This window comes from Etheostoma cragini, chromosome 1 (assembly GCF_013103735.1).
Source record: "Etheostoma cragini isolate CJK2018 chromosome 1, CSU_Ecrag_1.0, whole genome shotgun sequence".
Classification (NCBI taxonomy): domain Eukaryota; kingdom Metazoa; phylum Chordata; class Actinopteri; order Perciformes; family Percidae; genus Etheostoma; species Etheostoma cragini.
This window is the reverse complement of record NC_048407.1, coordinates 23,821,789-23,849,417: the sequence shown is the minus strand read 5'-3', so window position 1 is coordinate 23,849,417 and position 27,629 is coordinate 23,821,789. Positions and strand designations below refer to the sequence as shown.

At 39.2% G+C, this 27,629-nt stretch overlaps 1 protein-coding gene, 1 long non-coding RNA gene and 1 pseudogene across 3 annotated transcripts; 2 read left to right on the top strand and 1 right to left on the bottom strand.

Moving 5' to 3' along the window:
* Nucleotides 1–1,057: 1,057 nt before the first annotated feature.
* Nucleotides 1,058–12,009, bottom strand: kctd3 (potassium channel tetramerization domain containing 3). 2 transcript variants are annotated; one of them, XM_034881685.1, is made up of 19 exons: nucleotides 11,441–12,009; nucleotides 10,702–10,755; nucleotides 9,484–9,529; nucleotides 9,079–9,152; nucleotides 8,915–8,973; nucleotides 8,025–8,105; nucleotides 7,677–7,832; nucleotides 6,801–6,891; nucleotides 6,401–6,591; nucleotides 6,004–6,119; nucleotides 5,652–5,739; nucleotides 5,257–5,373; nucleotides 4,848–5,018; nucleotides 4,283–4,438; nucleotides 3,499–3,595; nucleotides 3,103–3,296; nucleotides 2,772–2,910; nucleotides 2,429–2,551; nucleotides 1,058–1,666 (listed from the first exon to the last, which is right to left on the bottom strand). In XM_034881685.1, exons 2-19 carry the CDS (start codon nucleotides 10,728–10,730, stop codon nucleotides 1,087–1,089), a joined length of 2,508 nt encoding a protein of 835 aa, XP_034737576.1. In that variant the 5' UTR covers nucleotides 10,731–10,755; nucleotides 11,441–12,009; the 3' UTR covers nucleotides 1,058–1,086. The 2 variants fall into 2 exon arrangements, with proteins under 2 accessions (XP_034737576.1, XP_034737569.1); XM_034881678.1 differs by having other exon boundaries at nucleotides 11,573–12,009.
* Nucleotides 12,010–12,666: 657 nt separating this feature from the next.
* Nucleotides 12,667–25,657, top strand: LOC117950579 (annotated as a pseudogene).
* Nucleotides 23,182–24,285, top strand: LOC117950592. Its single transcript, XR_004657948.1, has 2 exons — nucleotides 23,182–24,029; nucleotides 24,090–24,285. It is a non-coding gene; the product is annotated as an uncharacterized LOC117950592 (long non-coding RNA).
* Nucleotides 25,658–27,629: the final 1,972 nt, after the last annotated feature.

Here is a 27,629-nt window from a genome sequence, read left to right as displayed (position 1 = left end):
CCAAATCTAAAACGATGAATGATTAGTCAATAATTGTTAGGCAAATCACCAAAAATGGCAACCTTCTTCTGTCTTATATCATTGTAATTTGAACGCTTTTTAATGTTGTTGTTTTTTTTAAGTTTATCATGAAAGTTATAGTTTGTTGTTGGTTTTCTGTCAGGTCAAGTTCTGAACAAATCCCTACCAGACTATAAGTCAATAAAAAAACGCTTCAATTATCTGATAAAAGTACAAACTGTGCCACTGTAAATTCCCTTTTGCTTCCTTTATCTGTTTAAGGGTCTCACAAGATAAAGCGCTCCTTAGATTTCATTTAATAGTAGTGTGCTTTTGTGCTTGTTTTTTTGTTTTATTTTGATAAACCTTGATTCAAGCTACACTTTAGTGGCCTAACACCTGCTTGTGCTTCAACCAAACAGGCAGCAACAACACGCCTTTGACAAAACCTGGCCAAAGAGACTTTTGCATGTTCATGTAGTTACTGTATGTTTCTTAAGATGTAGATTGGACACACAGGGAGATAAACCAATTTCAGCAGTTTTTTAAGACTAACTGAGCTTGCAAATTGCTTTCAGATTTGTAGCTGAAAGTGCAAACCTTGTCGCCCATCATCTGTTACACCAAAAGCCATCTGAGATAGTCGGAGGTCAAGCTGTACCCAGCAGATTTTACAAATGCGATACAAATTGAAATTCCTTAAAAGATCAAAACCCAAATGCATTCCTGGCCTGGTTGAGATGACATGCTGTTGTCGTTAGGATGTTGCAACTGCTTTGTCATGTCAGATAGATTTTGCCTTTAAATGTATGACACCAATGTTTGAGTTCGACTGACTTAATTACAAAAACGTGTATTGTTTAAATAAAAGTTTGTAAGCGTAGAAAGCCGACTGAGTAAAGGAGACCCATCCTGAGGCAGACTCATTAAAGCATGGTAGCATCTTGTGTGGAGGTCGTAAACTAGAAGGTCATTTATCCAGTTACACCATTAGCCAAACCTGAAAAATTCCCATTCCTCCTCTGCTGTGATATCCAGAACTCCACATTTGCTTACATGGTGGAAAGAAAAGGGTGGTGGGCACTATCACAGACTGCTGTCCTGATTGGACAGCTCTGGGGCCAGCTTCCTGTGTCGTGGTGAAGTGGAGAAAGACAGTTTGGTCGGGGAGGGGGAGCCGTTGGTAGATGAGTCGCTGCCACCACCTTCAGATACAGAGGGCACGGAGGAGAGGTGAGGGACTGGAGCTTTCTTCCTCCCAAGAAAGCCCCCTTCTAGTACTCCCCTCTTCCTCACGCCTGCCTCCACCTTCACCCCCTCCCCTCCCGATCCCACACCCTCGCCCTCCTCTGGGTTTGTGTGCACCTTCCGCCTAACGTCGCCTCTGGGAATTGGGCTGTCAGGAGTCTGTCGTGGAGACTCTTGACCGCCTTCTGTCTTCACACTGGAAACACCAGCAGTTGTAATAGCTCCCATAATTGTATTACAGCTCGAACTGGCTGTTCGACAAGCCCAGAACTCCATAGCTGTGGCTCTCCGCTCACTGTCTTCAGGCCCAAAGTCACAGAGTGAGCGGCGGACATCAGTGGTCTGGCTGGGGCCCTGTGTGGACGCCTTACCAGTGCTGTCCAGGACACCTCGACTCAGGCTGAAGTTCTGGAAGTCTCTATAGAAAGACAGAGGGATGGATTTAGTTACGGGTGAATAGATAAATAAACAAACTGCAAACAGATTGGCACGCAGGGAGACTGTATTTCAAAACCAGTAGCTAATCGTCTTCTTGAGAGCCGTAGCACTGCATATTTCCCATCACACTAATCAGGTGTGGGTAAGGCATGGAAAGGTGAAAAAGTGCTCGGGCTCTTCAGAACTAGGAGCATCATTGTTGTGGTCAAGTCAAGAAAATTACAAAACTAATCCTCCCATAGCTCTCATGGTTTTCAGATATCCATCTGAGAATTCTGCCACCACCCCAATACAAGAGAGGTAAACAGGTTTATGCTGGGACTATTTCTTCAATAAATCGGTAGGATTGTTGTGTTCTTCTCCAACAGAGCGCAGGACTCCGGCTGGAGAAGGGAAGGCAGAATCGGTTTGGATCGGTGATGCTTGGTGCTCAGAAGTAGTACACGTTTATACAATGTTTTCCTGTTGTTGAATTTTGAACTTTAAGATGCCAGCCATATGATCTGCACAGTGAATTCACCAGTTTTGGTGCTGCATTTACCTCCTAAAGCAAATTTAAAAAATGCATTACATGAATGCACTACTGTTTTTGTTTTGTCTTTCTTGTGTAGCATAAAGGGACTACAACAGATTTTTGTTGTGTCTGCATAGCTGTATACAACCTCGGGTCAATGAGAAAATTAGTGTTTTGTAATATATGTGAAGCGACCCTTAATGTATAAGTACATAAGTTTTATTTCACCTGTAGCTGTGGAATGACTCAGTTCGGTGCGCGCGGGCCAGCAGGGGGCTCGCTCTGTAGGGTCGCACAGCTCCGTAAGTAGCCTGGCCCTCAGGAATAGGCTCCTGGGCCTGTAACTGCAGACTGACAGAAATGAAGGACAGTCAGTGAAAGACATTCTCACAACACACAAAGATCATATTAGTTGACAACCACTGTACAAGGGATGTTATACATTGTAATTACGGTATTGAGACAGACCACTCCTTATTTTGTTAGTTAGGAAGGTAAAGGGTTGTCTTTTTTGTGTGTGTGTGTGTGTGTGTGTGTGTGTGTGTGAGAGAGAGATAACTTTCTCTCTAACCTTGAGCAGGACTCTCTGAGGCGTGTGTGGTGCAGCATGGAGGGGGCGGGGCTAATATTGGGTGTAGCACAGCGGGAGGTGCTCAGGTCGCACTGGTCCAACAGCTGCAGCAGCTCCTCCTCTGTAGGCCCACCTGCATCTGTCAAACGCAAGGGAAGCTTCAGAACAAACACATGAAGCATTTCCTCAAAGAAAATGATTACATTTAATCCTAGAAATGGTATTCTACTCTATAACCAGAATATTAGTTTAAAAAAAAGAGAGTAAAAACAGCAGTATACATATTTTCTTACATTACGGCTCTTGGTTTTATCTTTCTCTAGCTCCTTACCCTCTCTTTTCCCCTCTTTTTCTTTGTTAGCGGTGTCCATGGCAGTGGTCAGGTCCCACATTTGGATGCTGCCATTGCCATGGCCAGTGAACAGATAGCGCCGAGGTCGCGACCCCATCCTACTTGAACCCTCACACTCCCGTACCATGAAGCAAGAGATGGTGGTCACATCCACTGACTGCACTTCACAGATCCTGACAAACACACACACACGTTAATATGTAGCAACGATCAAACAGAACTCCTAGAAGCCTACAGATAGATTTAATAACAATAAGAACTGAAGAAACTTAGTGAGCTGAAGCATCCTCCCTCCTCCCACTTAATAAAAGACAACGTTAGATAAACATCAGAGGAGCAAAGGTGAAGGAGAAAGACAGATGGAAAATATTATACCTCTTTCCAGTAGATGAGAGCCTCACAAACAGTTTGTTGGTGATGGGGATCACTTTCTGTATGAAAACCTGCTGATCGTCTCTGTCTCCAAATGGACCTGAGAGCAGAAAACACAATCGGTCTCTACCTGCTACCCGACATCTCGATTCAGCAAATCCACCACGAAATACTGTTACAAAACATTTAGTACAACATTTTGTAAAGAAAACAGCCCTCAATTTGTCCTATTTAGACCACTTTTTCTTTTTTGAAAAACATTTTTTTGCTGCGTTTTTTCAGGCCTTCATTTGTATAAGACAGTTTAGATTTGAAAGAGGAGAGAGAAGGGGAAGACATGCAGCAAAGGGCTGTGGGTCGGACTCAAACCCCTGGCTGCTGTGTCGAGGAGTAAACCTCTATATATGGGCACTCTACCAGGTGAGTTAAACAGACGGCTTGAAATTACTATTTGTGTCTACTTAAGGCCAGAGATAATTGATGTAACTAAAACTGGTAGCAGTCTAATTCATGTCACCAGTATTTAGTGCGTGTCAAGGCTGTCACAGCTCATAACACACATATCTGCACATAGATCACCTGCTATCTACTGAATTTGTATGCAAAGATAAGATCCATCTGTTACTAATATTGTCAATCCCAAATGTGAACCTTATTTGCAAAGGCAGTTTCAGACATATATATATAATAACTACCTTCCTCCTTATAAATGCATCTATCCTTACGTCATATTAATCCATCTTGCTGCCTTCTTTAATTACTGATCTTGTCTTCTTAACTATCTCACCAATATCATTCCCGGAGCCATAGCTCCCGTGGCTCTCCGTCTCTTCCAGCGACAGTATTTTGAAGGAAGCCAGAGGGGTGGAGCCTGGCTGGGTGGAGATCATCCCTCTGAACCGGGTCACTGTCCACGTCCGAACGTGGTTGTTGTCCGCACACACTGACACACACAGGAAAAACAACACAAGAGCTCAATCACTGGTATACACCCATAGAAAACAGAATAAACAAGAGAGTCTGCACTTTTAGGGCCCTTTTTAACGATCTAAGCGCATGGTGTGAGGCCCTTGGCGTAGGTGCGTTTAGGGCGTGCAAGGATCCACTTCTTTTGCAGATGGGCGCAGGTGCATTTGCTATTTAAACAACATGGGCGATAGACAAAAAATTGAGAACTGCTTTGGTCTTAAACTGGCAAAGACACTTGCATTGGGCTTTGCGCCGCACCATGGAAAAGATAAGGCCCTTATTGTTGCCTTGTACTGTATATTCCTCTGTTACCTACTCTAGTTCCTTCTATCCATAGAAAATAACTTTTTGTCTAACCCTCCTACCTGTTACATCTTCCTCACCTGATACCAGATGTTTCTCAGACAGCATAATCTTTGTCACCGGGCTCCTGTGGACAGTGAATGTCTGAAAAAGCTGGGGGCCCGATCCCACTGTCTCTGGGTGCTGCACGATCACTCTTACTGCACCGCTGCTAGTCCCATAGGCTATCTCTATCCAGTTCCCACTCACACCTGAAAGACCAGAGGAAGGGAGGGGAGGACAGAAAGACAAAAATACAAACAGACAGAATGTTTTAATGTCAGGTCAGTAACTGTGACCCTGTCAGTTTATTTCTCAGGAGGTGAAGGAAACGAGGAAAAATGAGAACTAAAACAATATGAAAAGGAAAACACAGACAATTATATGCAGGAATAACTTTTTTCAAGTTTATTTTCTCTATTTTTTTAGGGGAAAAACTGGTGTACTGACTGGTTTTAGGCGTGAGGTAGACAGACAGAGCAGTGATGGCATCATTTGAAGGGTCGTGATAAAGCTCTGTCACTAGAAGATCATTATCCTTCATCCTCAGTGGGAACTTCTGCATGTCTGAAAAGAAGAAGACAAAATGTTAATGTGTTGAGGTTTGACAGCATTTTATGAAATCTAGATTCAGTATTCAATCCTTGAATTGACTCAAAATTAATTTAGGTAAAAAGAAAATCAAGGTGCTTTTAAAAGTATGTATAAGCAACAGTCACACACAATCCCTTAACTAACTTTCAAACATAATATAAACTGAGCGGCAGACATACATGATTGGAAACCTGTGTGTGTGTGTGTTTTTGCGTGCACACGTGTGTGTGTGTGTGTGTATAAACATGTACCTATGTAGTAGATAGACCCATTGTTGCAACCCAGTAAAAGGAACGATCCTGCTGTGTCACAACTGGTAATAGGAACCACATCTTGAACCTTGAATATACACACACACAAAAAAGTAAACTCAGTCAGTACAGTGTTATTCTGTGACGTCACTGTCTCTCAATTAAAAGCTCACAAATTGTACATTCATTAGGAAGGGTCATTAAGGCCCCATAACCTTACTATAATGTTCACTAACTAAGTAAAACACAAATGTGGAGGAGACTCACAAACACTCACCACTCCTCGATTTTTCTCCGTCTCACCCATACAAACACACACAAAAACACACACACACACACACCGCCTTCCTACCTGCCAGTGCTGTGTGACAGCATTCCACACCCCAACCTTCCCTGTATGGCTTGTAGCCACCAGCTGGTTCCCGATGAAGAACAGATCATCCACAGGTACACCAAGACTGAATACACCTGGGTTGGTGGGAAGAGGAAGGAGTTAGTGTCAATTTGCGGGGCTGGAGGGAAAGTGGGTGGAGAGTGAAGGCTGAGTCACAGAGATGGCAGGAAGTCAAAGGGGTCACATATCAGCAAGATAGTCCATAGACACAAACATACTCTCTGTATATTGACTAGCTGACTCCCTTGTTGTTTTTAAAGGTTTGAGATGACAAAGCCATAACGATAAACGCTTTTGGATTTTTCCAATATGAGTGCCTTGGATTTTTCTATTTTTTGCTATACTTGCTGTATACCTATCTCATTTCCACTGCCTCCATCTTGGATGCTCCAGAGAATAATGTTGCTTTCAGAGGCGGCGGCCACCATCTTGTCCTTGTCTCCATGCGGGCCACCCACCACTTTAGCGTTAAGCGCAATGCGTTCAATGGTCCAGTCGAGGTAGGGGGAGGAAAACACCTGCTGCCATCCAGAAGATTCTTTTATCCTGTAGCAAGATCACACACACAGGCAAACATTTACCTCTGCTTTTACAATATGCTTACCCAAAGCATTAGCCGTCATACAGTGTGTTACAGGTGTGGCCACATTCTGTGAAAAACTTGAGACAACAGATGACTCCATCTTCCCATCATTAATAATTTAATGTCTCCCCCCTAACAACTTTAGAGTGGATGAGAAATGGGGCAGTATTACCTGTAGCAGATAACAAAGTGTGCGTAAGCTGCAACAATCCAGTTGTGGTGTCCCGCTATAATCAGCACCTTCCTGGGGTCAACCACAGGACCTGCACAAACACACACAACATACAAATAAACACACTACTTCTGTAGCCTGCTAATCAGACTGAATTTCCCTTTTGTTTTCACTTCATTATTTGAATTGCTAAGTAAAACAGCAACAGTGATTCAAAGGTCTCGAACCAGCCAGGGATCAGTAACATTTACTTCAAATTATTGCATGACATAAAACACCCATCCCAAATCCCTTTGCATCAGTCCAGAGCGCATACACTCTTTGTTTATTGCAGCTAACTATATTCTCTGTCATCCTCAACAAAGAGCAGGCCAATGGGAAACTAGGCTACCTCAGCCAGCACACTAAAAGGATGTGTCAGGTCACATTAGCTCCAGCATTAATGCACACTCACAGAAACACACTCACATATGGACAAGCATAAACGGTACATATACTATACTCTCCTACTGTCACACATAAACAGATATGACATACATATAAGCAAGTAGAAAAACACAAAACACTCAGACGTAAGTAGTATGAATACTACAGCACATGCAGTAGACCTACATTTTGTGAATGACAGGCAGAAGGCAGACAGTGTAGAGTCACTGTCAAAATAAGAGTCTTTTTTTGCTGAATTTGCTGCTTGCTTTTTTTATGCTTAAAATTTGTGCAGAGATGGACTTCTGGCACCACAACAGCTGTAAGCATATATACTGTATATATCTTTATATATATATATATATATATATATATATATATATATATATATATATATATATAATATATTCTACAGATTATCACTTCATAAAGCTGCTCTAGGTTACTCACCCAGTTTGTGGTTGTCATCCGTTCCAGGTGAGCCAGGGAGGGAAGGGTGAGGAGGGGAACAAACACGGGTGAAGCCCTCTGCTCCACTTGGACCCGGCCGCTCATCAGCGGGACCAGAGGCTGCTGAGGCAGGGGTTGACTTACGGGCAGGGACGGCTGTCAAGGAAAAATAGACAATTATAAATAGAAATTTGTGCAGATTTGTATTGGTATAGTATTCTGTGTCTTAAAACCAGGTTGTCTTCTTCCTGCAACTGTTTTTGGAACATCAGTTGAATATTCTAATCGCAGTCAACTGGTTCTCTATTTTAAGATAAGTTTCTGTATGACTCTGTTTCATGTGTTTACCTGGGGGTGGTAGGTAACCATGGAAGAGAACGCTACCACACGATGAGCGGTCCAGTTCCTCACACAGCAGCAGGCGTCGCACTGCACAAATACATACGCAGGTTCACACACACAAACACACACATAAACTGCAATGAGCCCATGATGACCGGATCAACATCATAGATATGTTTCCAAGATTAAGTGACTACTTATTTAATGACTGTAAAACATAACAGAGAATGTAAGGGATGATTTATTTTTAAATGCTGATACATAGTATTATTTTTATATTTTATTTTGTTCTGTGGATTTAAAACCTCATACTCTATTTCTTCTATTTTGCATTGACTTAATTAATTTTGACAAATGTGTTTTTCAAGTTCAAGACTAATTTTCCATGAGTCAGAGCAATCCACTGTCATTTATATTATATGTAATAACCGTGCATTTTATCATAGTTGTTGCTATGCATATTATGATTTTAAGCAGGTGATCGGTTTTCGCAAAAGTAAATTTCCAATTGAAATACAGACAATGCAGGGAAGTTACAAACACTGAACAGGAAGTAAAACAACATAAGAGTACATGGAACTAACAGTAATAAGGTTTTGACCTTGGTCAAGTTGTATTTGTATTTGATGTTACACGACAGGACAATATTTCCCTTTCATCTGTACTATAGGCTATCTACAAGCTGTACTTTTTGGCTACCCAAAAACCCCAGATGCTCAGCTTTTATGTAATACCTGGTGAAGTTGCACACATGTATGCATTGGCTACAGAACAAACTTTATATAAGGCAGGTGCATTTGGAGGTTTCCATCATGTCAGTGTAATGTATGACTATTTGTGCTAAATACAAGTCTGCTACTTCCATTTCCTCCCCAAACCTGTGTTAGGCAACACACCTAAAGGAGTTATCCCGTAAAACTCTGCTTCATGTCGCAGGATGCTGATGTTGACACCCCTAAAGAGAAAGAAGCAGCAGAAGCATTCAGTAAGGCCCAGCTTATAATGTCTGCCTAAAATAAACTTTCAGGGATATTTTCTGAATGGTGTAATAACTCCTTACCGCAGGTCCAATTCTTTGGTTCGGAGGAAATTCAAAATTGGTGCGAAAGCTGTAGGGTCTCTGTCAATAAATATCTGGAAGTGAAAGAATATATATAATGCAGGTCTTAATCAACCCCTAAAAGAAAAACAATTGCTTACAATCACCATGGAACACTACTTTCTGATGTTGAAAGTCTTTGAAAAATAATTGAGATTAATCTGTAATTTAAAATAAACATTTGTTGTAGCCCTTCACAATACAATAGGAAAGTGGATGGAATTTGTCTAATATGGTCTCAAATGGTATAATATAATATCTTATGTCTACAAATGTCATGTCCTATCTGCTGGAAGAGAATTTTCAGATGTTGCCTGCAGATGTTGTTCTAGTTTTGGAATAAGAAGCAACCAAGGCTATACTCACAGCTCCAGTTTCATCCCGAAGAGTGGATATCCTTCCACTCAGCAAACTGGAAAACACACAAACACACAAACACACACACACACACACACAAGCACAAGCACACACACATGAGTGCTCCAGTTAACCCGAGGACTTCTCTATTTCCAATTACTAACAGTGTTACCACTACAGTTTGCACAGCTACTATTTGCTTACTTGGAACAACAGATTAGTAAGTACTGCATCAGCATGTGTTGCAAGTGATTATTAAGAATAACTTTATATTGACTTCAAATTGAAGACAGCTGAGGGCAGAGACACTGACAGGCAGGCAGACAGACAGGTGCACTGGCATACAGGCTCACAGGGATTTAGCACTACTTGGTCAGCTGTTGTCAAACGGTAAGCTCAGTCCAGTGTTTAAGTTTGTTCTAACTGTGGTATTTGCCCAGCCCCAATGTGGTTGTTTCACTTTAAGTGAGTTACCCTCACACAAAAATATCTCACTAGATACATGTGAAAAACACTCATGTAAACTAAAACATATATGTTTAGTCCATATATTACGACAGTTTTCAAAACCGCAAAAATCTTAAAATAAGGGCTACTAACTATCACAATGTTCACATTAAATATTTGATGAATACAAGACTGTTGCCTCACTAAATAACAAACAAAAGATACATTTAAAAAAATATTGCAGCTGGCTCCCTTTTCTACCTTCTTCCAATCATATCAGACTGTAATTGTAATCCCATAACATGTTTCCATTACCAGAACAGTACAAGTATGAAACAAGACAGAGACAAGATAATGGAACATCGCAACATTAATTATGTAGTACAAATTTAGTTTTACTGGGATGTAAAAGCACCACAGCATGAGTCTTTGACCTGTTTCTGGTCAAATTCCTACATGCTGTTACAATAGTACTACTAGTACAGCCTAATTAGCCTAATTTCATGGGGCGTCTAGACATGTTAAATTTACTCCATTTGAGTCCCATGTTAGTCAGGTTTAAGCCTGCTTTGAGATATGTGCAGAACACTAACTGTGGCTATGCAGACAAATGCAGTTCCTTTTATTTTTATACACAGCAGAATGATCCTCATAATGTATACTCTGACACTACTAATACTCAGTTCATTCTTCAAATATCCAATCTTGCAAAAACAGTCCAGATCAATTCCATGCATTATCTTCATCTGAGAGTCCAAATGCTGACAACGTTGAACCAACCTTGAGAAGAAAGAGTCTGGGATCCACATCAGAGTCTGTCTGGAGGTGCTGAACCTAAAGTATAAAAAAAAAAAAAAACACATTTATTACATACACTGTGTGAAGGAAAATATAGGGTCACAGCAGTCATAGGCATGCCAACATTACAGGCATGCCATTCATGGAATTGCTTTTCTAAAGAAATTCATCACTACATCATAATGTCACAATGTAGATCTACTGTGTGTGTGTGTGTGTGTGTGTGTGTGTGTGTGTTTGTGCGCGCGTGCAAGTGAGTGAGTGAGTGAGTGAGAGAGAGCGATAAAACATTTAATAAAACAATGAACATTGATTCAACTCTGTAATCTCAGATTTCAACGAATTTAATGACCTCTCAAAATTCAAAATACTCCTTGTAGAAGGAGACCGAACCGATCTTGTAGCACAATACAGAATATACCAACATGCCTCAACCTGAGGGACCGTGAATGACCGACACACTCTCACACACACACACACACACACACACACACACACAATATTATATTAAAATAATATGTTATATTACTATTTACTGTGTACTGTTGTACACATATTTAAACTTGTATGTTGATGCTTTGGCAACAGTTATTAAAACTTGAATCCCACTAAAGCCCATTTGAATGGAATTAATTTAAAGAGAGAGAGAGAGAGAGAGAGAGAGAGAGAGAGAGAGAGAGAGAGAGAGAGAGAGAGAGAGGTTAATGATAAAGTGCACAACCTGGTGTATCTACTTCAGCTACATCCATGGCTGCTTGGCCATGCAGATATCATCATGCGCGTACGTAGCCAGAGCTCAAATTTCCAAAATGATGACCATCATCTGCCGGGCTGTCCTGTTGACGAAGCTTACCTTGTCCCACCGACGTTTAACTGGATGATCTCTCCCATCCCAGGCGTTAAGTTGTTACCGTTCGTAGCCATAATAACCGAGCCGACGGGTTGTTGTACGGAAATAAGTCACTGGTCCGTCGTAACTGTTACTGTCACGACAGCTAGCTTGCTAAGGCTTCTCTCTCTCTAGCTCTGCCGATGTATTGACTCCCCAGCCTCACAACCTCTCCCTCGATTGTCCAACCTTCCATAAAATATCCCTTAGATGCGACCTATACGGACGGCGTCGGTATCGTTAAGCCTCCACATAGTGGGCGAAGAGAGACAGGGGTCATTTTATCCAAAAGGCAGCCACATAATAATTCCTTTATTGCTTGTTGTCATCACTGCCTTGAATGTAAATCGCGGATAACATCTTGCGCAGAATATTAGCAACGTGAAACAGCTGCACAACCCTTCTACAAGCGAGGAGAGAGTGTTCACCTCTGACAACTTCCGTTTTCACTTACGATAAGTGAATTCCATCCCTTTCCTACTTTTTCATGAAACGTTTATTTAATTTATTGAAAAATTGTATTGGTTTTATTATTTACTGATTTAATGATAAACATACACATTTTATATACCTTTAACGTTGTGATGGGCACTTTGGGGCTTCCGCTTCGCACAAACTATGATTAATGGATGTGAACTATCTTGAATGTTCTTCGAGCTGAGCTGCTCACCATCAAAACCAAATTTGAGTGCGCTTGATTTTACAAAATGACTACTGAGACGGCAACTATGCTTAAAAAGGACAACAAATTTATCCTATTTTCTAGTCGAAGGGGTTTGTAGTAACGATACACACATGTTGACCAAAAGTCTTTATTTGGGTATAGCTATATAACTACTTAAATACACTTTCACCACATGTATTCTGTTTTGCTGGACGGTGGGCGTTATATTGGGTCCACTGACCATGACACAGTTAGATAATTTGTTGAATTAAATAATATATGATCTTGCTATCTCACGTTGGGTATATATTTGATTAAATATTTGCTTGTAAGTTCAAACTTCATGGTCTACTCTACGCCACTGCGTTTTCTGCGCGCAAACAAGCGCTTCCCAACTGCTGCCCCGCCCCTCCCACTTTTGCTGAGAGGGACAAGAGTGAAAACCCATCAACATATTTATGACGAACTAGCTAGCATTTTTGTCTAAACTTATCTATTTTTACTCTTTTTGTCATCAGTATGTAGCTAGCCCGAGACTCTTCATTTTGCGGTAGTCTTCTGTTCCACGGTAAGATATAGTATGCATTGCTAACGTTATTTAACTTTATGTTAGCTAGCTATTTGTTTAACGTCATTTACCTTTCATTAGCTCGTTAGCTGGGGAAAGTTAGCAAAGCACTGGGAGGATGAACTTCTCCAGCTAAGCTAAGGTTGAACATTCAGCAGAAGCCTTCAACAGTTAAATTAGCTACAGAAGCTAACATTAGTTAGATTCAGTGAATTATGTTTTAGTGTCCTGTAACAGTATATTGCTCTGCCTCTGAGTCCAACCAGCAAAGCATACGAGATAAGTTTGTCTCTCAGTTAATTAACGTTAAGCTAAATGGCAAACCACGACTTAACGTTTGGGAAGATAATACTTTATTGCCAAAGGTTACGAACTTAAACATGTGTAATTTTTTTACAGTCCCCCCAGCTTGCGCTCTCTCTTGTTGAAAGTCAGGCCAGAAAGGAAAATGGATGTGTGACCAGCTCAAACAGAGAAAGTGGAAAGCAGGAAAGAGGCTTCCTATTACTTCCTAGGGACGGAAGGCCAGCGACATACAATTTGTGTCATGATGTCGGAAGCACAGGAGATAGGACCTCCGGTTACAGAGGGAAGCAAACCAGAGGTCACAGCAGGACATATGTCCAGTAATGTTCCACAGGTAGAAAGTGGAGCATCTGTGTCTTCGCCTGTGGCCTCCATACAGCCTCCTGCCACCACAGCAACGGAGGATGAGGATGAGAGTGAAGATGAGTCAGAGATCTTGGAAGAGAGTCCCTGTGGCCGCTGGCAGAAACGCAGAGAAGAGGTAAGGACGGCCAGGAAGCTTTGCTTTGATGTTGTCAAGTGAAAATGATGGACAAAGTTTAACTTCAATTAAAAGTTATTAAGAGACGCGTCACATTTCTCTGGATAAATACAAATTCAAAGTGACTTTTGACTTGAGTATTTATACCTGAGTCATGAAGCTCAGTTGAATTAATTAATGGATGCAGTAATAGTGGGATCATAGATACTTTTTCTATAGTAAAAGACTCCATTGCATTTGAATGAAGCAAAATTAATGAAATTAATATTCTGAAGTAGGCCCTGGTGATATGGCCAAAATCTTCTCTTTTGAGATAGGTCATTTCCTATCTCACTAACAATATATATCACAATGTAGCATGTTTTCTGGAACCTCAATAAATAGACTATATGAACTAAGCAGATGGTAAAGCCTATGTTGTATACTCCTGTGAATTAAATACTTTACAAATGAAAGGTACATTTTAATTTCTAATTTTATGAAGAACGTTAGTGCTAAATTAATTAATGAAAATTAAATAACTAGTGTCGTCCAAATGGCTTAAATATTGTCGTAATTCAGTATGGCTACAGTTTTCTTTGACATCATGATAGAAACTATGTAGAATAATACGGTGGCTTGAGAAAGTTTACACACCCCTGCTAAAGTTGATTCAAAAGAGGAAAAACCAGCTATTGGGCTAACTGAAATAACATCATGCCAATCTCTAGGTATAGTGAAGGGTATGTGATGATGGGGGTTAGTTTAATGCCAAAGGCCAAGGGAACTTTGTCAAGATGCATATTATCCTGGATCCATGAAATAACTGGCCTTTAAAAATAAAAATTGGGCTTGCCTCTATGGGAATTTGACATAGGGGTGTGTATATTTATGCCCTCTGTATTTTTTATTTCTCAAGCCCCCGTATATTGAAGACATGCTATATCGTCATATCCCCCGGCCCTGTTCTGCATTAATACTAATATCTTTATCTGCATAAAATAAACACCATGTTGGGCCATCATTTTTAAAATGCTATTGTTTTATCTCACACACCATATTACTTTCTTCTAGTTTGGAATAAAAGTTGTATGAAAGTTTTATAAGTCATGTGCAAAAGGGTTTGGTTTAATAGTATCAAGATACTGATTCAAGATATCCCCCTTTTTCATGTAATTGGTCAGAGACACATCATAAGTACATACGTTGTAAGTTTCATCATGGCAACACTGGACTCAAACTAGCCAGTGTGTTATTCTATCAATAGATTTTGGTATGGGCAAAAGGGGATTGCGCCTCTTTAGTGGATGATCATATTCAGTATTTTTTTCAAAACTACGTTTTTTTGATGGGAGTATTTTCTTTCTTTTTCAAATGAGGCGTTCTTGTGTCTTGTATTTGATTTCACTATTAAAATATAATATCTCATAAGCTATTATCTGTTCACTTCCACTGTAGGTGAATCAGCGTAATGTCCCAGGTATAGATGCTGCATACTTGGCCATGGACACAGAAGAAGGGGTAGAAGTAGTTTGGAATGAAGTCATGATTTCTGAGAGGAAGAACTTCAAACTGTTAGAGGTGAGACCCAGTGTTACAATATGGGGAAAAAACAGCTAAAGATACACACAGAGGTTTTTCTGCCTCCAGTAATTCATTCACATACTATATGGGAGAAAAAAAAAAAGTTTAAAGATTGATTGGGTAATGTTCTTTTACTAAAATACACACAAGGTTATAGGGGTGACTATGATGTAGCTCTTGGTCTGTAATGTTGACAAAACAGTGTCCAACAATGCCAGCAAAATGTAAGGTTTCATGGCTTACAGATAGACAATGTAACTTTTAATTAAAATTAATACATTTTAATTAATACAATTTGGGCTGTCAGTGATATATTGTTGATGGCATTAAATTATATTTTAAAAGAAAATATGTCTAGCTGTTGTGTGTAATATATATATATATATATATATATATATAAGTCCTGTTGTTATAAAGTAGTTATAAACTGTCCATGTTTGTTAATGTGATAATCTGTCTACAGTATACTAGTGTCACACAATTTCTGGCATTGTGTATTGTAATGCCGTTTCCCTTGGTGTCTGAGAAAAAGACCACAAGGTCAAACCTACATAAAAACATGAGAGAAAATAATCGTTCTTTATACTTTGTTCACATCAACAGTTCCTTGAGACATATTACTAATCAGTCAGACACAGAACAGTCAGTGTTTAAGGTAAATATGGTCATATAAATATGTATTATAACATGTCATGAATACTTTGTTATACTTTGTTTTTCCTGCATGTTTAGGAGAAAGTGAAGGCAGTATTTGATAACCTCATCCATTTGGAACATGCCAATATCGTCAAGTTTCACAAGTACTGGGCCGACACAAAGGAGAACCGGGCCAGGGTGAGTCTAAAACCTGGAAAAACATCATTTGGTACAGGCACACATGGTTTCCCCTAATTTTTTCCTCTCCCTCAGGTGATTTTCATTACTGAATATATGTCATCAGGAAGCTTGAAGCAATTTCTAAAAAAGACAAAGAAGAATCACAAAACCATGAATGAAAAGGTAATTAGTGCTGTATGTAAATTAACCAAAATAGAATAATGGTATCTGAAAGTCTTGCAGTACATGATCTACATATCTTGTGAAAAGTAAAAGCCCCGTTATCACAGCATGGATAAGATAGGATTTCCAAAGCAAGGACCAATCGTTTTGTTAAGACATTAATTGACATCTGGCCATTGGCAAAAAAAGAACAGAAATGGCAAATATACTATGTACCAGTTTTGAGCAAAGTTAAATCACATTATGTAAGTCATACTTACTCCATATTGGAAACCAGCTAAGCGTTCTGATAAGGTGTATGGTCCTACAGGCTTGGAAGAGATGGTGCACACAGATCCTGTCTGCTCTCAGGTTGGTTTACCGTTTTTAGACATATGTTAAATTCATTATGGTCGCTCACAGGAAAATGCACACACATGTAAAACAACCCAATCCCTTTCTAATGAAGTTTGTATTTGTGAATGTTTATCTCTGTGCTGCAGTTATCTCCACTCATGTGACCCTCCCATCATCCATGGCAACCTGACCTGTGACACCATCTTTATCCAACACAACGGGCTCATCAAGATTGGATCAGGTATAGAGGAAAGCAGGTTTCATCCTACAGGGTTAGGTAGTGGAGCTGAAGCACTGCTGGGGGAGTCAAATGATACTAAATTATGGATTTAAAGACCGGAAATGTCAACGAATTTCCATGATTACACAGTACCAGTGTTGTATGAACAAAAGTAACAGTCTCATCCAGGACTACACAATCAAGATTTCTCATGTGAAAAAAATGGTGGCAAATCTGTTTTCTTGGGTACTGAAATAACCCCTGCACAATGTATAGGATGGGGACGAAGTGGTGTGTACTGTGGTTTAGAAAACAACTGTTGTCTGTACACACATACACTGCCATGACTAAAGTCCAGCCACAAAAGTTTTTCTGCACTTTGTTCTGCTCCCTCATCTGCAGTTGCCCCAGACACCATTAATAACCATGTGAAGACGTGTCACGAGGAACAGAAGAACTTGCACTTCTATGCCCCAGAATATGGAGGTAGACATGAGCAAAATTATCCATAATACTCATTTTCTTTTTTTTAATCTTACTGATATTGGTGGTTTCCTGAACTCCAGACTAAACTGGATGATACAGATGTATTGGAAAGATATTAAATACTTTTTAAAGGAAAACCTGTGTTGTTCCCCACAAAAATAAATCATATATTATGTATGTAGGTATGTAGATACAATTCCTTAGGTTAATGAATATGTTATGGTTATATGTTTTTAAGCCATTAACATAATACAGCACACTATAATAGTGTTGAATAGTATCTTACCATTATCAACAATGCAAAAGCTTTGTCTAAATAAAATTATTTTAAAATGTATTTAAATCAAAAAATATCTTATCAAGAAGAAGTAAACAAGACTAAAAATCTGACCAAGGATTTGACGCAAACTTTTTTTAAATTTTCTTTTTTATTCCTTCTCTCATCATAGCTGTTGATGATGTCACCACGGCCGTAGACATCTACTCGTTTGGCATGTGTGCCTTAGAGGTGAGATGGGAGCGATGATGATAGATGAAAGAATGGCCTGAACCCTAACGGTCACATATTGTAACAACAGTTCAATTTTGTGATTATAAAGCAGGTCAAGGTGCTGCATCAATGTATCAAAATGCTAAAGCCACAGAGAAATGCACTCAGCCAGTATTCAGAAACTCTGCCTTTAAACGAGACGTAGGGACTTCTGTATGTCACAATTATACCATACTGCATTTAGGTAGAACATGCTGCTACAGTGCCGTTGCAGTCATTCCCCGGCTGCAGTGGTGATGCAGACACTCCAAGGGCGCAGATGTAGAAGACCCAGAAACGCTGATCAATCGGAGAAGCCTGGTCTTTTTGGGTGGGGGGCTTAGAGTGACAGCCACTGAAACGGACTGTTTTAGACAGAGGGTGAATACAGATATATTTAGACCAACATTGATTAATTGGTTTACTAAACATTAAGGCGTGTAAACATGTTCTATTAGAAACCCAATAGTATGAATAGAAAAGAAATAGTATGGACTTGAAAATGAGCATATAACGGGACATTTAAAGCAATATGTTAACATGTGTGTGTTGGTGTGTTGCAGATGGCGCTCTTGGAAATCCAGGGAAATGGGGAGTCCTATTTTGTTTCTCAGGAGGCCATCAACAATGCCATACAGTTACTGGAGGACCCACTGCAAAGGGTGTGTGTGTGTCTGTGAAGTTGAGTCACCTCAGATAACTATTTGTCTTGTTGTGTTTATTTGAAGGTCCCATTTGTCACAACAGATGTTCTTCCAGAAGTACAGTATGTAACCCAGATGTTTGTTTTTGTAGGAGCTAATCCAGACGTGCCTCGAGTGTGATCCCAGCACAAGGCCCACAGCCCGAGAGCTACTGTTTAACCAAGCTCTGTTTGAAGTACCGCTGCTAAAACTTCTGGCTGCACATTGTATTGTCAGCCACCACCGTAAGTCTGTAACATACGCATACAAAAGACACAGAATAACAGATTTATTTATTGTGATTTGCTTTTGAGAGGATAAGACTGACCATATAAGTTACTTAAGCTAGAGTTCAAACTTGTGAGTATCCTTACCAGGAAGAGGTGCTGCTGAACCTGAATCCATTGGATGTCTTAACAACCAGTATCACCTAATCAGTTCTTAATGGTTTGTAATTGTCCAGACATGATTCCTGAGAATGCCCTGGAGGAGATCACAAAGAAGCTGGACCCCAACTTGGTCATCGCTGAAAAAAAAGACCACATTCAGCTTAAGTAAGGACCAGAAGCTGAAATGCAGAATTTAGGCGGAGTCGACAAACTAGTATCCGGTCAGCGTCTGCTAGATACAGCACAAATAGTAACATTAGTCATTCAAATAGATGTATTTAGATTTAATAGCAACAACATTGATATTATATTATTCTTTCTTTCTGAATATGTTCAGCACAAGAAGTTACACTACCGGTCAAAAGTTTGGGGTCACTTACAAATTTCCATTTCACTCCATTATCGACAGGATACCAGCTGATCTGGGTGGGTGGGTGATCTTTAATGCAATATCTACATTTCCCATTATCAGCAACCATCCATCCAATGTTTCCAAATGCTCATTTTGTTTCCCCTCCTGATATTATTTTACAAAACTAACTAAGAAAACATTAAACAACCCTTTTGCAATTATGTAAGCACATAATGTAATCTGGAAAATGCTGCCCTGGTTAAAAAAAACAAGGCAACTGATCTCAGCTGGGATTCTGTCTATAATGGAGTCCAATGGAAATTTCTGAGTGACCCCAAACTTTTGACCGGTAGTGTATGTTTATCAATATAATGGCAGACAGGTGAAAAAAAAAAAAAAGTATCATTAGTACTAATATTATTGGTTGTATGTGTCCTATATACTGTATTTTTATTACTCGTATATATGTAAATCCATTTGTTGTTGGTAATATTATATTATCTTATTTTCAATGTAAGTGGTGTAAAGACATCAAACATTATCATCTATTTATTTTTTCCTTCTGTAGGCTTTCACAGTTTCCTGCCTTGGAACTTGATAAATTCCTGGAGGATGTAAGGTAAGAAGCAATGCAGCGACCAGCAAAAAACTAAGCATTTGTCTAGATTGACGACGTTCCACTTCATGGATTGCTCTGGCGCTGCTGGAAATTTCGCCAGATTTCCCTCATTTAAACCGTTACCTAGGGCTTTCACTGTGTTGGCATTTTAAACTCCGGTATATTTGCAAGGACTATGGTAAACTGCTCCGAAGATCTCTGTAGGGTAAATCTAGACAGCTAGCCAGACTATCTGTCCAATCTGAGTTTTCTGTTGCACAACTAAAACAACCTTTGAACGTACATGTTCTACCAAAACAAGTTCCTTTCCGGGGGCTATTTTGCAGAAGTGCTGTTACTACGTCTGGAGCCTTGCGCCGCCCAAGACAACAATTGGTTTAAAGAAATGCCAATAAACCAGAGCACGTTTTTCTCCCATCCTGGAATGCTGCGTGAACTAACCAGACCTTCCTCCACAGCGCTGTCTAGGAAGGTCTGGCAATGCAAGACTAAAGCTTGACAATTTGTGTTCTCCATTTCTCTGAGAAATTGGCCCTAAGATAAACACTATCTGGCCACATGGGGGCAGTATGGGAACATCTAACTATTCTGGTGCATCTTTTGTTACTTTATAAAATCTGATCAAATCTTAATATGGTATAATAACCTCCTAAAACAATAATTCTGGGTCCTGACCAAGGTTTTGATACAAGTTAAGGAATTCCTTTATTTTTAAATTGTTATTGACTAGTGTGTTACTTTTGTAAGACACATTTGTAATTCGGGTTGTTTAGTTTCAACAATATGGAAAGCGACAAAAAGAATTATGTTGTTACATGTTTGTTTTTCTTATATTACAAAGTAAAGTAAAACGTTTCTCATTTTCCACCTCATCTCTTTAGATTCTGACTTTCCCTACCTCAAACTTTTTTCTTAATTTTTGTATGTTGTACTTTATATGACTTCCATCTTTTTTCTCCCCTCTTTCTATTTTTTCCTCTTTCTATAATGTTTTCTCCATCTCTCCTTGCCTTTGTCTCTCCCTCCTTCCCTGGTTCAGGAACGGTATTTATCCAATGACGGCGTTCGGGCTGCCCTGTCCTCAGCAGCCTCAACAGGAGACTGTTAAATCTCCCATTGTCGTCCCCTTGGTCAAATCCCCCACCCCCGAACCTTCAGAGCTCGAGACACGGCGAGTGTGTACAACAGATTATACTGCATATTACATTAGGGAGATACAATAACAATGGTGACATTTAACAAGTAGTCATCGCGATACTAACATTTCTTAATTTTTACGATCACTTACTGAATAAAGCATACTATGTATTTGCTGGAGTAAAATACTGTTCTGAAATCTCAACAATAGTTGAGAGCTATTCATACTTAGATTTCCATACTTCTTCCGCAGGTCATTCATATGCAGTGTACTTTTGAATCTGTCGAGGAGGGAACCAAGTATCATGTAAGTCTCATTAATAATATGTATAGGTTGATCATTTATTGTTCAACTAATTCAAAATGCAACCTGATATTATAATAATAATAATAATAATAATTGTGTCTGTTGTTGTCTTTCTCTCCTTTTAGGTAACATTACTGCTGAAACTGGAGGACAAAATGAATAGACATCTCAGCTGTGACATGTTACCTCGTAAGATCACCTAGGGCTGCTCGATTATGGAAAGAATCACAAATATTTAGATTAATATTGAAATCATGATTATTTACCACAATTACTCATTGACTTTTGGAAAGGTGTTGCATTTAATAAAATTAGAAAACAGTGAACAGTTAAACAAATCAACAGTGAAAACACCTTGAACTGTAAAAAACTCCCTTAATACTTTTCCCATTGAACTTTTTGAATTCCCCTTCAGAACACAGGGAAAAATACGAGTTTACTTGCAAGATGTAATGTGCAACATATTAGTTTTTCTGGCTGACATTGTTTTTGTGATCTTTAGAATTTCGAAATCGTGATCAAAATTAGATTAGCCCTTAGACCACCTTTTCATCACACACTGACACTTAAACACTCTGTAAGCTTCAAGGTACAGTCAGTCATTTTTTTATTGTTATCGTGCACCCTCGTTCACAGTCAAGTTTTATTGCGTCAAAAGCAACTTGAAAGATTTGATTTGGGCGTGTTATTGGATGCTAAAACAAAATTGAGGTGCATATTTTTAATTAACAAGGAACAACGTTTGACATTTCCAACCAGTCACTGTTAGAGTTGCTCCTGCATTCAGATGATCATTTAATATTGTTGGAAGATTTGTCCTGCATAGGTGAGATTAGGGGAAGATAGGTGGATTTGTAGCCATTCTTTCAAGCCTATGAGTGTATGTGTGTCACATTGTGTACCCATACAAGTACTTCTGTGTGTGTGTGTGTGTGTGTGTGTGTGTGTGTGTGTGTGTGTGTGTGTGTGTGTGTGTGTGTGTGTGTGTGTGTGTGTGTGTGTGTGTGTGTGTGTGTGTGTGTGTGTGTGTGTGTGTGTGTGTGTGTGTGTGTGTGTGTGTGTGTGTGTGTGTGTGTGTGTGTGTGTGTGTGTGTGTGTGTGTGTGTGTGTGTGTGTGTGTGTGTGTGTGTGTGTGTGTGTGTGTGTAAAATATCAATACCAGAAAGCATACATTGTTGGGGAGGGCATAACATGGATGTCTGCTTTTGTGCTATGAAGCATGATCATTTTGTCCCTCTATACAGTTTAGTTTTACAGCTTGGGTAAATGTTAGAATTCAGTTTGACTTGAGGTGATGATAAATTACTATGTTATGTATCTATGAATTGCTGTATAGCTAGCTCCGCTGATTAGATTTTACCACGCACAGAGTTTTAATATACAGTACCTCCATATGTCTGCACTGAGGCATGTAGAAGAGTAAGAGGGAGATTCCAGAGAGCTTTAAACTCAAATGGGGTCACAAAATACAGTATGCAAGACTATTTTAGGCAGGGAGACTAACTGGCGCTTATGTGTCATGAAAACCTTGCAGCTCCTATTATGGAAAAATGCATCTAGATGGATACATTCTGGAAAGGTTTTTTTAATGGCCATTGTCCCTTTTCAAACCCCAATTGGCGTGTGATCGGTTAAAAACATTGTCTTGATACCAACAATGACTCTCCTTGACAAATTCTAAATATTACTTGTTCAATTAATTTATTTGAAATTGAGGATTTTCCTCTCAATTTTGTGCGGCGGACTAAAACCCAAGAAAGGCAAATGAGACAAGAACGCACAACACAGTTGTTTAATTTGAATGGTCAGAATAATGTATGACCCACTGTGCACATGCACACACAGGTATGGTAGGCATGTATAATGTTGCAGGCTTGTGGGGAATGCCTGACAGCTGTCACCTCCCATGTCAAAATCTGATCATTGCTTCCCGGTCTCTAACTTACACACATCCACTTGACTTTATCTCTTCTGCTCTTTATTTCTCCCTCTGGTTATCACATCAAGTCTTCTCTTGCACTCACACCTTAATACCATTGGCACACATACTGTAACTTCACATCATAGACACACCACGCCCTCTTTTTAAACAGTCCCTCTAGCTAATATGAGGGGATATTCTTTAAAGCTTTACTTATCAACATGCTAAAGTCCAAAGTAACTGTGTGGTAACAAGTAAAACTGGGCAGGGTCACTGGCTCTCTGAGCCTTTTGCATTTCACACCCTTGGCCTTTTGCATGGCTCTCCTACACCCTACTTTAATTGAATCCTATTAACAAAGCTTTTTTTCCCCTCAAAACTTAAGAACTAAATTGTAGTAGATTATTTTATGTCAGACTACAAGATAAAAACAAGCAAAGAAGACTCTTATGGAACTCCAGTATCAATCTCTCATCATATAGCTGTGGGCTGCTGGTGTTTTTCTTTTCTTAATGTCAAAGTTTTCTCCTCCAGTTGTTTGTCTTGTCCCAGCCACATTCCTGCAGTTGTAAATGGACAGCTAGGTTATTAAAAATCGGTAGACCACGACAACTCTGCTCACAGGGCCCAAGAAAAGAATGTCACAGTTGGAAAATTAAAAGTAAAAAAACACTTAGTTACAAGGGTAGTATCTATGTTTTAAAAACAGGATTATAATTATTATGAAGGTTTATCTTAAGGTTTTCAGGTGAAAGTAGGCATCAAAAGTTATACATTCATTACCAATTCAGATTCTGATTTGTTCTAAATGTATTTTCCCATTGTTTTAATCAAGTAATATCCAGCATGTTTTCATATGTTGTGCAACCTTGCATATATTTTTCTAGACTTTTGTTGACTCCCTTTGTATTTTACTTGTAGTTCAGTTTTTTAAGGTACTAACTTCCCCTCAGCATGCCTTAGACTTACACTAAAGGAAGTGAGTCCTTACACTTTTTTATACAATGTAAACAGTCAGAGGAATAGCATAGTCAGAGCACGAGTTATTTTACGCAACAAAAGGTTTTGTATCTGCATTGTAACATTAACATGGTTATTGACACTACTGCTTGTGTAATAAAAAAAAAAGATATAAGCGGCTTAGGACTGTCAAATCGTCAAGCCTTTAATAACAAGGCTGAAGAGGACTATTTGAAAAGCTCACATGTTTTAACAGATCATGTCCTAATGAAGACCATGTTGGTTGAAACTTGTTGGCTTTTTTATTATTTCTTGCCAGATGATTCTAGACTCTGTCCTTTTTTATTTGGTTTGGATATTACCTAAAGTAATTTCGCTAGATGTCCACAGGAACAAAATGGGTATAGAGATGCAAGAGCAACACCAGTGGCTGTAGGTGTGTGTGTGTGTGTTATAGTATTTGCTTAACTTAATAAGACTGGTAGAGTTGATGATAAAGAAGGTGAGGTTATTAACTGTGCTTGTGTGTGTGTTTCAGATGAGAATCTTCAAGAGGTGGCTGAAGAGCTGGTGCAGCTGGGCTTAATATGTGAGGTGGGTGTTTTGTGTGTATGTGTGTGTGTGTATGTGTGAGAATGATACTGTAGGTAAGCGTGCTATTTCTGGACCAAACCGTAAAAATTCTGATTCTTTTAAAAGGTGAGGTGACCCCTGACTCTTCTACACACCCTCCAACACAAACACACCTTCCCCCTTAAAAGCCTTATGCACATTTACTGCTACATATGTACTCTTGTGCCCACTCAACCACCCACGTTAAGGTAGTCAATTTTTCCATATTATGTGTGCTTGAACAGTGATTCCCAACCAGGCGGTACTTCTGCTGTTGCCAGGGGGAATCTAACAGATTGTAGAAAAAACTAGTTAACCAGCAAGCAAAGAAGTTTAAACAGATAGCTAAAAGTAATGGCAATTACAGTTCAAATAATTACTAATAAGTAATGTACTGGATACATATTTGAAATAGTTAGCTAAAAGAAACATTAGTGGATAAATGGTTGAAATATTCAGCATTGTAGTAGCCTAGTAGGCTACTAGTAGTATTGCTGACCAAACCAACCTTAATATTGACAGTTCAGTTTTATGAAAACATGTTTTATATAATGAATAGTGTTATACATTTGGAATACACATTGGGAATCAATGAAGTGGTACGTGAGTTCAGCTGACAGCGCTGTGGGGGTACCTTGGACCAAAAATGTTGGGAACCACTGTGCTAGAGAATATGTAGGCTTTTGTCTTAATTCCATGAATGGATTATATTAATAAACAGTTTTTAATGTCCAGGTTTGTTGAAAACTTTTGTGTTCTCTTTACAGGTGGACCAAAACATAGTCGCCTCTCTACTTGAGGAATCATTCAGCCAAACTCTTTAATAGCAACGGGTTCCTCAACTGCATTGCTGTCTAAACATAAGTACACTCTCACAACCCTATTTTCTTTTTGGTTACTCAACACATTGACTATACATTTTTAGGGGATTAAAACTTCCTAAAAGCACACAAACCCTTTCAAATATAGCCAAACACCTGGATTGATGTCACATTTTTATTGTAAAGATCCAAACATGCGTATACATTGCATCCTTACCTTTTCTCAAGCAAGAGCTATATTTTAGTGTGACGAGTTTACATAATAAATGACCTAGGAGGGCATAAGATGAGACGGTCTAAAACATTAAGACTGATCCAGACCTCCACTGGAGTCGCATCACACACCTCTCCTTATTGTTAGACTAAATGTTAATCATCTGATCCACCAGCAAAACTCAAGCTTCTCTAGGCCATTCGGGATCCTCATTTTGCATGGTTCCCCCTCATTTGGGTTACCTTTTGTTTTGTCTCTTATGAACATGAACATATGATATATATGAACATTCCCGACTCTTTGACTTTGAGGCGTTTGATCAACCTGTCAAACCCATTCATTTAAATATATGGAATAGGTTTCAAAGTGGATGGCAGAGATGCAACTTTCTCTGATAAATATTTTTAAAAGCCTTTGATACAGAACACAATGTATGGGCACTAATGCATATCTCATTTTGGGTAGGCATCATGCTAATTCTCAATGGTTACTTGGTTATTTTGAGGTACTCTGAACTCAGTGTTACTAAATCTCTGTTTCTGTGTTTGTTCTTACATTGTGCTCTGCTGTTTGCCTTACGCCGAACCTACGCACATGCCTTGAAGTCCTCTTTTCTCAGTTTTTATAATTGTATTCATTGTTTAACCATTTGCTGCTTGTTGGGTTCACACATGCTACTCTGCCTGTAAAATTCATTCATGTGAGACTTGTGTAATGAACTCAGCTGCCATATGCTGTGGAAAGAGGACCTAGCCTTTTCCTGACACATCTGTATGAGAGCGTCCTATGTTTTATTTATATTACAGCCACTGTATAGCATACGTTTTTCTTTACTTCTTTCCCTTTTGTATACTGTGATTTACCACGGCATTGTTGGGAGTCTGAGCCAATACACAACTTCATTATGGTATAACATTCTATGTATAGAAAAAAAAACGTTACGATACTATAAGATACAATAACTTACCTTTTTTTTCTGGACTTTTAATGAGATTATATTAGAAATGTCTTATAATCACATTAGCATCTTAATTGAAGACTACTGTATGAGTTTGCAGACAGAGCTGTCGTCTGTTGCTGGCTGATGACTTATAATGTTTAATTGGTCACTTAAGTATTTTTTTTAAATGTATTCAGGCTACTATTGGGCTACAAATGTGCATTTCTGCTATACATACATATAGTATAGTCCATCTTACTGCATTGACTTTATTTCCCTCCTTATGTACTGTAAGTGTATTTGTTAACTGCAAAGATTGTATATTCCAAAGATGTGTTTTAAAGTCAGCCAGGAGAATGTGTGCCACTTTTTGTTTAAAGAAGTGGTAAAAACCAACCAATGTGATCACCAGAGCAGCTTTGTTCTCTCTCTCTCTCTCTCTCTCTCTCTCTCTCTCTCTCTCTCTCTCTCTCTCTCTCTCTCTCTCTCTCTCTCTCTCTCTCTCTCTCTCTCTCTCTCTCTCTCTCTCTCTCTCTCTCTCTCTCTCTCTCTCATATATAATTGGTCTCTCTTTCTCTTTTTGTGTGTATATACTATCTCGTCCACCCAAATTGTTGGTGGTGTTGAAACTGGTTATTAAATAATCATACTGGGTGGACAGCTTTAGCCTGTCACTCAAGGATGTGAGTCAGTAAATTGTGTCTTTTCTGAGACATCTATCCTGGCAGAACCTGCAAAGTATGAATATTCTTTCGAATAAATGTGTGAAACGCTTCATTTTGTTATTTTTAGCCTGTCTGAAAGAAAATATTTAGTTGTTTTTTTTTCTTTCATTTGTGTTTTGATTTTCCAGTCTTTGTGAGAGTGATGGAGCAAATGGTTATAATTAATCTGGAATGACTGTTGCGCCCCTC

What these genes read in the sequence shown, in the direction of transcription:
- kctd3 (XM_034881678.1), bottom strand. Translation starts at nt 11,643, where the DNA reads ATGGCTACGAACGGTAACAACTTAACGCCTGGGATGGGAGAGATCATC. An exon ending in TGGGTCTATCTACTACATAG is followed by an intron (nt 5,374 to 5,651) that starts GTACATGTTTAT and finishes TCTTCTTTTCAG; the next exon opens with ACATGCAGAAGTTCCCACTG. An exon ending in CTCAGAGAGTCCTGCTCAAG is followed by an intron (nt 2,552 to 2,771) that starts GTTAGAGAGAAA and finishes CATTTCTGTCAG; the next exon opens with TCTGCAGTTACAGGCCCAGG.